This window comes from Rhea pennata, chromosome 20 (assembly GCF_028389875.1).
Source record: "Rhea pennata isolate bPtePen1 chromosome 20, bPtePen1.pri, whole genome shotgun sequence".
NCBI lineage: Eukaryota > Metazoa > Chordata > Aves > Rheiformes > Rheidae > Rhea > Rhea pennata.
Genome location: NC_084682.1, coordinates 5,664,667 through 5,678,244, shown reverse-complemented (window position 1 = coordinate 5,678,244; position 13,578 = coordinate 5,664,667). Strand labels below are relative to the sequence as shown.

At 50.8% G+C, this 13,578-nt stretch overlaps 2 protein-coding genes across 3 annotated transcripts in view; one reads left to right on the top strand and one right to left on the bottom strand.

The window, feature by feature from the left end:
* Positions 1-298: 298 nt before the first annotated feature.
* SDF2 (stromal cell derived factor 2) lies at positions 299-1,891 on the bottom strand. Its single transcript, XM_062592202.1, has 3 exons — positions 1,708-1,891; positions 1,393-1,589; positions 299-947 (listed from the first exon to the last, which is right to left on the bottom strand). Exons 1-3 carry the CDS (start codon positions 1,874-1,876, stop codon positions 660-662), a joined length of 654 nt encoding a protein of 217 aa, XP_062448186.1. The 5' UTR covers positions 1,877-1,891; the 3' UTR covers positions 299-659.
* Positions 1,892-1,951: 60 nt separating this feature from the next.
* The window catches only part of SUPT6H (SPT6 homolog, histone chaperone and transcription elongation factor), a 31,100-nt gene continuing 19,473 nt past the window's right edge, over positions 1,952-13,578 (top strand). For both annotated transcript variants that reach the window (XM_062592201.1, XM_062592200.1), the window contains exons 1-8: positions 1,952-2,252; positions 8,517-8,658; positions 9,133-9,291; positions 9,459-9,529; positions 10,194-10,389; positions 11,061-11,145; positions 11,907-12,180; positions 13,463-13,564. In XM_062592201.1, the coding sequence (XP_062448185.1) occupies positions 8,550-8,658; positions 9,133-9,291; positions 9,459-9,529; positions 10,194-10,389; positions 11,061-11,145; positions 11,907-12,180; positions 13,463-13,564 (996 nt within the window). In that variant the 5' untranslated portion in view covers positions 1,952-2,252; positions 8,517-8,549. The remainder of the gene's footprint in view (positions 2,253-8,516; positions 8,659-9,132; positions 9,292-9,458; positions 9,530-10,193; positions 10,390-11,060; positions 11,146-11,906; positions 12,181-13,462; positions 13,565-13,578) is intronic.

The following is a 13,578-nucleotide window of genomic DNA, read 5'->3' as shown; positions in this document are numbered from 1 at the left end:
GCCGCTCCGTAACGGGGCGCCGAGCCGCCTGGCGGGGCCGACCGCCCGCGCACCCGGAGTGGCCGCTGGGAGGGGCGGGGCCCGGCGGGGCGGGGCCAAGGGCGGGCGGCGCGGCCGAGCGGCGCTTTCGCGGAGTGACAGCGCCCCGCCCCCCCCTCCGCGGCGCTCGGCGCTGCGCGCCGCCGCCGGCAGCCTGCCACGGCGGAGCGGACCCCCCGCTCCCCCCCAACGCCCTCCCGCGGCCCGGCCCGGCCCCCCGCACAGCCAGGGCACGCACACAAACGACCAGACGCCACCGGAGAGTTCAGCTCTTTTATGGTCCCAAACCCGCGCAGGGCCCCCGATACCGAGAGCGGGGAGGTACAGAGGGGTCACACGGTGACAACAGGCTCGCGCCAAGCTGCGGGGACACCGGCGGGGACACCTGGCAGCTCCTCTTCTCTCGTGTTGCTTCGTCTCGGCACCTCCGCCCGGGCGCCTGCGACCGGCAAGCGCCAGGGCAAGGGGCAAAACCCGGCAACGCGGACCGTCACAGACAGGATAACCGAGAGACCCCGAGCACCGCTCTGGGGCCCGTCCCCAGGGCCACCCGGGGTTTCGGCAGTCACTCCACAACTCTGACACCTCACAGCAGAGCCCGGAGGCTCCACCCCAGTCCATCACAGCTCAGCGTGATACTGCTTCGCCTTCAGCAGCTCGCTGGGCTGCATAAAGATGCCCTCCATGACCTTCCAGTAGTTATTCTGGCTGGGGGAGGCCATGCCGTGCACCTCCTTCTGGCCATGAATGGGCCGCCCGTACTGCTCCCCCGTCACGGAGAGGAAGACGTCGGTGGAGGCATGCTTGAAGCGCACCTCGCTGTCGCGCGCCCAGTAGGCCCCACTGCACACCACGGTCCAGTCGTCCAGGTAGTCGCCCTCGCCGTCCTCCCCGAAGGCGCTCACCTCCTGTAACGAGGGCAGCCATCAGGCGGGTGGCCCTGGCCCGCACAGCCCGCACAGAGGCAGGGAAAAAGTGCCTGTCCCTGGCACCAGTTGTGCGTTCGCCTAAAAACACAAAGCAGCCCGTGTAACGCTGAGCAGGGACTTAAGCGGGGATCTCGGGAGAAGTTCGGTGTGGAGGTCTGCACCTCCCTGCCGCGGCTTGTAGCATGGCGGCACTGGGGACGCAGGGTCCCGGCGTGGCCCCTGTCCCCATATTTTGGGGGGCCCCGGCCCAACACAGGGACCTGCAGCGTGGCTGCGGCGGGGGGCGGCCGTTGGGACGGCCGGGTCTCCCCTCGGAGAGGAAGGGGCTCGGGCCGGCTGGGGCAGGGCCCGGCCCCAGGGCTCCGGGGGCCGCCCGCTGTCGGGGCAGGGACCTGCGCGGCGGCGGGAGGCAGCGGCGCCGCACCTGGTTGCCGGAGAGCGGCGAGGTGAAGCGGTGGCTGTGGAGGTTGCGGCCGGTGCCGACGTGCGTGAGGCGGATGGCCTGGCCGCAGCGCACCGGCGCGCCGCGCTCGCACGCCGCCGCCGTGCGGCCCCGCACCCGCCAGTAGCTGTTACCGTCGTCCACCGCCGACACGCCGGTCACCGACTGCTGCCCGCTGCCTGCGGAGGGGGAACAGCGGGTCAGCACCGACCGGAGCCGGGCCCGGGCCCCGCCGCGGCGGCTGCCGGGAAGGCCCCGGTCCTCCCGGCGGCGGAGGGCAGGAGCGGGGACCGTTACCGGATCCGTAGCGCACGTCGTGCGAGTGGAGGCGGACGTTGTGGCGCACGTTGAGCAGCTTCACCACGGAGCCGCAGGTGACGGGCGCCGGGCCGCCGCCGCCGCGCGCTGCCGCCGCCGCCGCCCCCAGCACCAGCACCAGCACCGGCAGCCGCCGCGCCGCCCGCATCCTCGCCGCCGCCGGAAGCGGACGTGACGCCGCTCCGGCCGGCCGGAGGTCGCGCTCGTCTGCTCCGCCCCCTCTGGCTGCCGCTCGGCCGCGGCGGAGGCCTCCATTTTCCCTCGGCGCCAGGGCGGGCGGCGGCGGCGGCGGCGAAGGCCTGGCCGGTTTGCGTCGTTCCCGCCGCTCCGGGACGGGCCCCTTGCCGGGGCGCGGTGAAGCCCCGCCGGGGCCGCATCCAACTCCGAGGCCTCCGCCGGCTGCCGCGGGGCCTGCGGCTGGGGCCGGCGTTGGGGCGGCGGCAGCGGGGAGCGCTCCCAGTCCACGGCTGCGGGGCGAAGGCAGCCGGGACCGGCCCGCTGCGGACCCCGGTTGGGAGGCGAAGGTAACCGAGCCCCTTCCCGGGTCCCTGGTGTGTGTGGAGGGAAGGCAACGCCCTCCCCCGCGCCCTGCTGTAGGGCGAAGGCAGCTTCCCCTCCCCGCCCCGGTGCCTGCTGCGGGGGAAGGCGCGAGTAGCCCTTCGGGCCCCGGTTGGAGCGGAGCTGGTGGATCCCTATCCCCGTCCGCGGTTGTGGGGTGAAGACGTTTGGGATCCCCCGGTGCTTGGTCCCCACCCTTTGCCCCTACTTGTGGGGTGGGGATGGGGGCTCCCCCCCATCCTGCTTGTGAGGGGTGCAGGCGGTGGGGATGCCCCCTCCTAGTTGTGGGGTGGGAGCAGCAGATTTCCCTCCCCACATCCCCATTTTAGTGGCGAAGGTGCCCGGCCCCTCCTTGGTTGTGGATGGGGAATGGCGAACCCCCTCCCTGGTTCTTGTGGGGTGAAGGCTGGGTCGTCTCTCCCACCCACACGCTGCGGTTCCCACTCTGGGTGATGGTGGTGCCCAGCTGTGGGTGAAGGTGGCAGTGTCCTCTCCCCGCTTCCCAGCTGTGGGGTCCTGGGTGCAGTGCTGGGTGGCCCTACAGGCACCACAGTGCCGCACGGCGTGGTGGGGTGCGCCCTGCGGGGCAGCGGTCTCAGCTTGAGGCTGCGCCGCGGCGTGGTGACAAGGCCTGGCGCGACTGTTGGAGCAGACCCCTACGACTTGCAGGAGGGAGAAGGAGAGCTCACCCCATGCGAGCGGCAGGCAGGCATGGGGCTGGACGTGCTCCTTGGGGCTGCTCTCCTGGAGCCTGGAATATACCGTGGTTTGCCTGCCCCACTGGAGCAACATGGCTGCCTCGTTGCAGGCCTCAAAGAGCTGCAAGAACCTGGGGACTAGCATGGGGGAAAGTGGCTGAAAATCATAGTAAAAACAGATGGTGAATGCGTTGCTATATCTGATGTAATGGAAATGGAGAGCATCAACGTGCTTTTTAAGAGAAAAAAAAATCTGTTTCCCACATATGCTACAGTTCTTCATCACCCCTGTTCATAGGCGCAATTCCTGTAGAGTTGGCATTTCAGTTTGTAAACTTTTGGCAGGGTAGTTCTCAAGGGCAGCAGTCTGGGAAGGTCCTCTTTGGAACTAACAACATGTTAAAAATGACAAATGGAGTAGGAATAAATGATTGGTGTTTGCAGCAGGTGTTGTGGAGTGACTTCTGCTTTTGTTTTCTGGGTATAATGATATGGAGAAAGAAAGTAAAACAATGAATTTTGATACTAAATTTTATAGGATAACCAAAACTGGCTATGAGAAGTAGTGTAGAAACCACTTGTTACTGAGTGACAAAGTGCTAATACGATGCATGAGATACAATGGCTGTAGATGTAACGAAGGTAGCGGACCTCTCAGCAATAGACTCTATGTTAGCTTTTACTATTCAGGAAAGAGCTGTTGGTATCTCAGTGATTGTTCCACTTAAAACACGAGTTCAATGCCCTGCTGTAGTTAAAAAAAGGAAATTTTGGAATTACTTAGAAGGAGCAGAGAATAAAGCAGAAAAACGTTATACCAGTGTGTAAATTGTTGGCAGCTTGTGTCGTGGATGTTGTTTGTACTTTTGTTTTGTCCCTCAAAAGGGGAACACTGTAAAAAGTACTAGGAGGAGCAGTAAGGATGACCAGGTTTCCAGGCAGGTGAAGCCTACGTTTAGACAACAGCTTACTGAAGGGAGATATGACACAGGTCAAGAACAGGTCAGAGAAAGTGAACAGGGAACATCAATCTTCTATTTTTACAGGAAATTATGCAGCAGGTCTGAAATAAACAAACAGAAATGTGTTTTCTCACAGCATATAATTAAACTGTGCCACTCATTGCCACAAGATGTTCTGTGTTGATAGTATTGGGGAGCATTAAAACTAGCAAAGCAGGTATGTCCACCTGCTTTTGGACATCCTTTGCTGCAGCAGCTGTCTTTGACCTCTCTTTATCACAGGGATGTTTGTCTGCAATCTTTAGTGGAATTGAACATCAGGGCATAATTCATCGTTTTGCTCCTGTGTTCTTTACATACCTTTATCAAGGAGTTTTTAGAGAAAAATGAAATTGATTTTGCTGCAAGAATTTCAGGTGGTGGAAAAGTGAGTTACCTTTGCAATTGGCATGAGTTTTCCCAATGGGCTGTTTATTGTCACAAGTCTTTTACCATTGTGGATTAGCTGTGATAAAATTCATTTCATGAGCATCCCACTGATAAAATGAATAGATTGTGCTTCTGTAGACTGTACACTTTAGCTGAGTGAAGTCTTCCAGCCTTCTTACTCTCATAGTGCTTTCTGAATGCTCTGCAATTGGATTGTTTTCTCTTTGAAGTGTGGACTTGAGAACTGGACAAAACTGTCCAGTTAATGGGTTTGATGGTGTGGTCTTTTGGTAATAGGAATAGTCAAATCCTTGGGCCACTTCTAGGGGACAGGATTGCACTGGACTGATCACTGAATAATAAACATATCTCACTGTAAGGATACTCTGGTATCCTAACTCTTGGTTATTTTGTGCCCATATGTGCACAACTGAGCCCCACACCTTAGCTGTCGTCCCTGTGCCTGGAGAGCACAAGATGCTTCTGGTTTCCCTCCTCCTGTATCCTTTCTCCACCCAGCCATGGGTGCTGCTTGGGCTGTGATGCTTCTGTGGGGCACTGCTCTTCCCAGGTCTGGTCCTGCACAGAGTTGTTTCCCTGCTTCGGCAGTGTGCCACCGCAACCAGCACTATGCAGGAGTCTTCCTGTAACAAATTGCAACATTTTGAAGGTGCTCATTGTATTTCCATTTCTAAACCCAGCGAATTAGCTTTCGTTTGTGTATAATGTACAAAGCTGCATCTGCCTCCAGCACTGTGATGTTTTGCAGTACGGAGCAAGCTGCAAACACCTAGATGTGCAGCCAAGCCCTTACTGATACCTGAACGTCTGGTTTCCAGTATATTCAGGACCATCACAAAGAAGCATTTGTTCCAAAGGCACTTCCTCATTCCCTCACCTACACAGGAGGTAGCCCACAGTGCCTACAGCCACCCAGCACAATCAATATCTAGCCCAGTTCTGTTGACCTGATCAGAGATCTACGATCTCTGTATCAGCAGTGAAGGAAACTATCTGTTCTGTACTGTCTTGTTCAACAGGAGCTTGTGGACTCTGGAAAATTGCCACTGTGCCCTTGAGCTGAGCAAAGTGCAGACACCCCTGGTCTGAAGCGGAGGTGGTGTAATTGCTTAGCACTGGGTTTCTTTGGCATCGCTGCTGGATGGGAGAGGCAGTACTCAAGGTGCCTGGCCCAGCATGGAGGTACCCGTGTTTTCCTCACCTGCTGTTGCTGTGCCATCACAGCACTACTTGCTATGTTGCTGTTGTCTTTGGTCCATTTTGGTCAGTCTCTAGTGGCCTCGAGCTATCTTTACTGTAGCGCTAATCACCCTTAGGAGCAGGCCTGCTCGCATACAGATAAGCATGCAGAGTTAGGCATTTCTTCCCTGCCTTTTTGTCCCTCTAGTCCTGAAGCATTTTAGTCCTTGCTCCCGTGCTCCAGCAATCTTTGACCCTATCCTGGGAGTATGTTACAGTAGCAGGGATGCTGATGTGCTATACTGAGAAAATGCCCATGCCAGGCTGGCACAACACCCAGGGATACCATTAAAACCTCCCAAGAGCCAAACAAGCTGTACTGTTAGAGCAGGGTTTTCCCTGTGTGACAGCATATATGCTGGGGGCTCCTGCCTGTGCAGCAGCGCTGATCTGAGGTTCACTTCCCCCCATGCTGGCAGAAGTCTCTGGCTATCTTCCTTCCCTATTTTATTTCAGGCGAATGCCTGTCTCAAGCAAAGGGTGGAAGAGGCACTATTAGTATGTGTTTGATTCAACATCTCCATGGTAATAGCTACCCTTGGTTCTATTTGCCATGTTAAGTGGCATCTCTGCTGTCCTTGGGTGGATTTTACTGGAGCTGAAAACACCCAGTATTGCTTTGTGGTTGGCTTGTCTGGAACCTGTTAGGCGGATCATTAAATGAGATGGTTTTCCTAAGCCATAGCTGTTTCTTGTGTCTAGACAAATTTGATTTGACATGAACTGAAGTTGCCAGGAAATGGTAGAACAAGTGATGAGGAAGCAAGTTTGAATTGTGAATGTAATGTTTTACTGGCGGAAAATAGTAAAATGTTAGTGTAGCTCTATTATGAGCCATTCTCTTTCTTGCTGGATGTTTTGTGTGTTGATCATAGACAGAAGAAGTAGTGATGTTACTAGGTTTAGAAATGGAAATGCTCTCTCAAAAAAAAAAAAAAAAAAAAAAAAGGCGCTCTAGCCTGCTATTACAAGTATGTTAGTAGGTCCTTATGGAGATATGTATAGAAAAATTAGTGAGAAAGTGTGAAGTTGACATATTGTTTGTACAGAGACTGAACGTGGCAGTTTTCTGTTTCTCTGCTGCATCTAGTTATACAATTAATCAGTGGCAATGCCTCAGAATGCAGGAACACATATTTAACTGTAGCATCTGTGCAGCCCTCGGAAGTGTTATTTCTGAGGGATGTTCAAATAAGTATGTGCAACTTTTACAGTGCCCTTTTGAGGATGGAGATGACCCTGTACCCACACTGAGCCAAGAACAGTGGTGTTCTGTCTGGGTGCAGAGCAGTAGCCTTGATCTGCTGTTATGTGTCCCTGCCTAGAGCATTGTAAATAGATGTTGGCTAGAACCACATAATCTTCAGCCAAGGAAGACAAGCTACTATCTGCTCACGTCTGAAATCTTGCAGAGGTCTTTCCTTTCTCTTTGTTTTGGGTTTTCTGTAATGAGATATGCCCAGCACTTTCCTTTGGAACTATTAATATTTTAAGGCTTAAAAGATTCTCAAAGATCAGCCTAGCTTTTTTTTTTTTTTTTTTTTTAATCCTTGGTTTTCTATAAGTAGTTGTATATGTGCATCAGATGTGGGGGTCTCTGGGCTGAACAAGAAGTCAGCCTTTGTGTGGCAGCAAAGCCCCATGGAGCTTGATTAGGTTGTCTTGTATGTGGCTAATTTCCTTCAGCTATTTATTTGCAGTGGGAAGATGATTATGGGGACATTTTAAAGCATGTGTGTGTAGGCACTGTTCCTTGTATTATGGAATTCTTTTCTGTTTCTCTCCTTTTTTATATATATATATGCATACCTTGCATCAGATGTTATTTAACATGCAGATTTTTGCTTTAGATCTGACACCTCCTCTAAGCTTCTATTCATACCTTCCCAGAGGCTGGTACTTCTTTCTGGCTTGGCATTTGCATCTTCACAGTCATTTGAGGAATTGATTTGTTTTGTCTCACATCTGACCTTTGAAATTTTCTGTTGTTCTGTGTATTTAAAAACAAACAAAGGAAAAACATATTTTCCTTTGAAGACTACAGCGAATTTTGTAACCGTCAGAAGTCAAAGACAGAACTGGAGCCGCACCATTATGAACATTGACTTTCCGATGTGTCAGCCCTGAATTACACCACTTCCAGAAACTCCTTTGGGAAAAAAACATCAAACAGAACGGTCTGGTCATGGAAATATCCTGTTTCTGCTGTGCCTTGTTACTTCATAATTGCTGCTCAGAGGCCCTGAGCCTGGAACGTTCTGGCCCTGGCGACCCTGGCCACGGGGTAGTGGAGCCAGGTACCCACTGGCCCTGCTGCCATCCCGCGCAGCACCCCTCTGCACCTCTCCTGTTTGCTCTGGGTGCTCCCCAGATCTCCGGAGAGAGCTTGGCTAACAGGCTGCAAACATGACTCGGTCATGTCCTATTTCAGGATCACTCTGGCTTCATTAACTGAGTGAGGATTAATCACATTAAGGTCTTAATGGATTGGACTTTGTGCCTAGTGCAGTGCAGCATCAGTGACAGCATGGGGTTGCTTTCCTGGCCAAGTATGGGGGTATGGACAGGGTGAAAGGCTTTGGCTGTGTGTGGTGGTTCAGCTGTGTCCAGGAGCCCAGCTGCCTAATAAGTGTTCTTGTGATGACCCGTGCGCTGCCTGCTGAGATGCAGGTTGACAGGAGCTGGCGGCACTTGGCTGCTGACTCCACTTGCCTAATCCCTGGTGACAGGTATATTCAGGCAAGGTGGACTATGGATAATTCAGGGCCTTGAAAGTTATTTGAAACCCTTCTTTAGCTGTCCTCTCTTCAAAACACAGTAGGGGGAGATACTTGTGTTTTCCTCCCTCTACTGATTGGATCGATGTGTCCTCTTCCACCAGTTCCTGTGAAGCGGTGTGTGGGACGCTGCAGCCATGTCTGACTTTGTAGAGAGTGAAGCTGAGGAGTCGGAGGAGGAGTACAACCAGGATGGGGAGGTTGTTCCCAGAGTAAACAAGAAATTTGTGGAGGAGGATGAGGATGGTGAGTCTGCTTGTCTGTTCTGAGTTTGCTGAACTGTCTGTGTGCTTCACTGCTGTATTCTACATGCCTTATCTCTGCAGATGAAGAAATAACTCTGCAATAACAGCATGACTGTCTGCAGTCAATGCTCTCAGCTGTTTAAGTGCTTCCTTTCGTTAAAGTACTTAGGTGGTTTTTTATATTTGACAGTAGAAGATACACTGCTTCACCCCAGTGGGAGTTACAGTCATGTAATTTGATAGTAACCAGTAAAAGCAGAAGAATGCTCCCTGTGTGACCATTCCACCTGTTTCCCGTGCAGAAAGAACATGAGTCAACAAGATAAGCATCACTGGGGTTCTGACATGAGCAGCTGTCTGGGTTCTGTGTCAGTAAAAGTATTAAGAATCTCTGCATAGATAGTGTGAAGGAAGATACTGTTTGCACAAAGCCGAGGGGTCTTTGCAGATTAACACTCATTGCTCTTCATTCCAGATGAGGAAGAGGAAGAGGAAAATCTTGATGATCAAGATGAGCAGGGAAACCTGAAAGGATTTATTAATGATGATGATGATGAAGAGGAGGAAGAGGAGGAAGAAGCCAGTGACTCCGGAGACTCTGAGGACGATGTTGGCCACAAAAAGAGAAAGCGCAGTAAGTTTTGTGACTGCGTAACACCTCCACACAGCCCTTCTGGAGAGCATAGCTCTCCCTCTGCCCTGCCTGTCTGCATGGGCTGGACAAATTCTGCCCTTCTCGGTGATTTGTCCATTCCCAGAGTAGTGAAGGGAGAGTAACTCATCTCTGCTTTCTCCTGTCAGCTTTTGATGACCGCCTGGAGGATGACGATTTTGACCTAATTGAAGAGAACTTAGGTGTTAAAGTCAAAAGAGTGAGTTATGTTCCCATACGGTTATTAATGGTATGATGCCTCATAGCACAGAGAGGGTGGGCTTCCACTTGAAGTGAATGAGTTGTGCCTCCAGTTTGCTCCTGCCCCCTTGAAAAAGGGTGGATGAGTGCTTGGAGGAAGCAGTTCTTTCCTTGGCCAAACAACTGGACGTTGTCTCCTAGAGTTTGCAGATGACTTTCTGCATGTCCCTAATGTTGACTCTGTTCCCCCCCTTTCCATGTCTGCAGTGCAGGCACAGAGGAGTCCAGCTTCCAACAGCTTCTTCCTGCATAGTACTAACTGCAAAGACGGTGCAGCATATTACAGGCTCTGAAGCTTCTTCCATACAACCTTCTGGAGACATATCAAGCCAGGCTAACCCTTATAGTGACAGCATATGAGCAACACAGGCCTGCATCCAGTATAGTCCTCAACAGGCGGTTGCACAGTCTTTCATGCTGTGCCATACAAATGCTTGCAACTCGTTTGGAGGCAGGGAACGGTTTTCTGCCCCTGCAAACCTGTGCTAAGCTGGGCTCCTGTTCATGCTCCAGTTGGTACTTGGGGAGCAGAGGAAGTGCAGCACTGGCCTGACAGAGACCGTACTTGAACATGAGTGTCTGTGCCAGGGATTCTGTACACTAATAAGACTTTTTGCTTGCAGCAAAAATTCAGGCGTGTGCGAAAAATGTCTGATGATGAGGATGACGAAGAAGAAGATTATGGGAAGGAAGAACATGAGAAGGAAGCCATTGCTGAAGAAATATTTCAAGATGGTGAAGGTGAGGAGGGAGGTGAAGCTGTTGAAGCTCCTGTTGCTCCACCAGAAGAGGAAGAGGAGGAAGAGGAAGATGAATCTGGTAAGCATCCAAAGTTTCATGGAGGAATCAAGTTAAAGCTTTCTTTGGGCTATAATGAGCCAAAACTGCAGCCGTATTCTGAGCAAGCTATTCCTAGTGTGATTAGTTCAGTCTTTAGAATTAAATGTTCCTGAGTAGCAGGTTTAATTTGTCTGCATCTAAATCTCTTTGTCCAGAAGCAAGTTGCATACACTGAGGTTCTGAACTGTCTCCTGCAAGCTGCCCGCAAAGTGGAGATCCTTCAAAAGAAGGATTTTAGGCATTCTTTAACACTTAGTAGCACAGCACATGTCTGCCCTAATTCTCCTCTTTGGCATCAGCCACTTGGCATCATCACTGCTAGTGCCATACTGAAGGAGATGCAAGAATTCTTTTTCTGCTGTCCAAGGCAGTGAGGCTTTTTCTGACTATATTTTCTATGCCCTAAACTGCAGATAGTTGCCAGATGTCTTTGCCTGTGTTTGTAAGTTAGTTCTAGTTTGTTAGTTGGACTCCTGGAATTTCTGAAGTTGATGTATGAGGTGCTGTGAGTAGCTGGGCTGACTGACAGCCAGCAACAACCAAAGTCTTTAATGGAGACTCATAGTTGCACTGGCTGAACTGAGCTTTGTCAGAGGTACCAGTTTGAATACAGGAGTGTCCTCACCATGGAACTGCTTCTCTGTGTCCAGACATTGATGACTTCATTGTGGATGATGATGGACAACCTCTGAAGAAGCCAAAATGGCGGAAGAAGCTCCCTGGATACACAGATGCGTAAGTACCAATTGGAAAATGGCCTGCAGCCTCAAAAACATTGCTCCGATTCTTTGACTGTTGCAGCTGTGGTGTGGTTCAGCTTGTGGTTGAATAACACTCAAATCTTTCCCAAAGAAACCCTGGTAAATTTAATTTTGGGGCTTTAGTTTTTGATTTCTTGAACATTTGACTCCCTCCCTCTCTCCCCTAGTTTTTTTTAGGGACATCAGAACCAGTCTCTCAAGAGAAACATTCACATCTTTTCTTGAATTAGGCTTCTGTCTGAGCATGTAACTTAACATTAGCATTCAGGTCCCAAATTTTAAACCAATAGTGATGCTGAACTGCTGATCTTTTAGCTAATCTAGAGTAAGTATTAGTCAGGTGCACATAGCTTCCTGTGTAGTATAAATAAGTTACAATTCTGCTCACTGCACCTTCTCTGTTTACTGGAGAAATACAGTCAAAGGGCTTTACTGGTAAACAGATCTCTGCAATGGGGTGTTAAACGCTACAGACCTCCTGCAGAATCCTTGCTCTTAACAATAGCAACTACTTCTGCTAATCTAGGGATCAAATTAACTGAAAAGAGACAAAATACTTTTTCCTTCTGGACAAAGCATGTGTCATGGAAAGCTCAGTGATTTGTTTTTCCTATCCACCAATTTTTAGCCAACGTACAGGACTAAAGCTTAGACTTAGATACTGCGAAACCTGTGTGAGTCCAGGATGTTCTGTGAACTGCACTGTGGGGCTGAATGACTGTTTTTCTCTTCCAGTGCTTTGCAGGAAGCCCAGGAAATATTTGGTGTGGACTTTGACTATGATGAGTTTGAGAAGTACAATGAGTATGATGAGGAGATGGAGGAGGAATATGAGTATGAGGATGAAGAAGCTGAAGGGGAGACCCGTGTCCGACCCAAAAAGACCACCAAGAAACGTGTCAGTCGGCGTAGCATTTTTGAGATGTATGAGCCCAGTGAGCTGGAAAGCAGTCACCTAACAGACCAGGACAATGAGATCCGCATGACGGACATGCCCGAGAGGTTCCAGGTGAGGGAAGAGGGTGCCAGTGTGCAGGCAGAGGGTATTTTAGTTCCCACCAAGAACAGCAGGCCTGTGACCTGCAGGACAGCTTCTTGCCTAGCTACTGCCTGGATTTGGGCATCTCTTTTGCCTCTTTGCCGACCTCACCTCTCAAGTGTATGGGCTGAAACTCAGCATTCAAACACAGCTGTAAAACTTTGAACTGTTCTAGCTGCATAAATCCCAGTTTTACAGTGCTGGTGGTAATTTTCCCTTTGGCCACTAGATGCCAGTGTTGTGTTTGTGGGAGTAGTGCAGAGCTTGTGTTCTGCTGAGTTGTCCTGCATGATTGATGCCATTAGTAATACTATGAGTTACACTACTGTATAGCAAGAGAGAAGCTTGCAGTGTGAGATAATGCTTGCAAGGGTTTTCCAGCCTAGTCCTACACCAGCCAGCCTGTAACTGCTCTGTCCAAGGTGTTTCTATAATCTGTTTTAACCGGCTCAAGCAATTGGGGCTTATATGGCCCTCAGCATGGAGTCTCCTTTATGCTGCTGGGAATCATTCTGATATCTCATATTTTTCTCTTAATTTTACCTTATATTCAGGTTTTTCTGAGTAGTCTGCATTCTTTATTCTCCCTCTGGCATATATAAACGTAATTCTGTGCAGAGACTTATACCCATCTTTGTGAAATGAGATATCTGAAGCTGCCAGCTTTTCAAAATGACCTTTTTTCCATGCCAGTGTGTGCAGCGCAGGGGAGTGCTATGTAATATCTCCTGGCCTGTTCAGACATTTTGTCTTCTGCACAGATGTCGATGATGAGTTGAGCAGACCCACAAAAGAGAACTGGACAGGACTAAACACGCAGAGGTTTAGAGTTGTTTTATATGTTCTGTTATTCTATGATTGGAGCAAGAAAGTGATGACAAAGCCTGAGTAGATCAGAACAGAGTAAGAAGATGTAACTGCAAAGGGAAAGCATGGTTTTGGGGGCCCTGTAGGAAGCAGGGAGACCCTGACTTGATCGTTATGGAAGGTTACACATCATTGCAGGCCTTACCACAAGCCTTCAAAAGATTTGTTAACTGCTGTCACCCAGTGTAGAGCTGATGCAAGTTTCCTGTGTGCTCAGATGGATACATGGAAGTGCTATGCTCAGCAAAGCCCTTTGGATATAGAAAGACCAAGACCTCATATGCACCCTGCAGTTCAGAACAAACATTTCTAGGCTTCTTGAAAAGAAGGTAGCTCAAGCACCAGTGCCGCAAATGGCTCTGCTTATCCTGTCATCTTCTTACAGTTGCGCTCCATCGCAGTGAAGAGTGCTGAAGATGATGAGCTGGAAGAGGAAGCCGACTGGATTTACAGGAATGCATTTGCAACACCCACCATCTCCCTGCAGGTAACAGCCATACC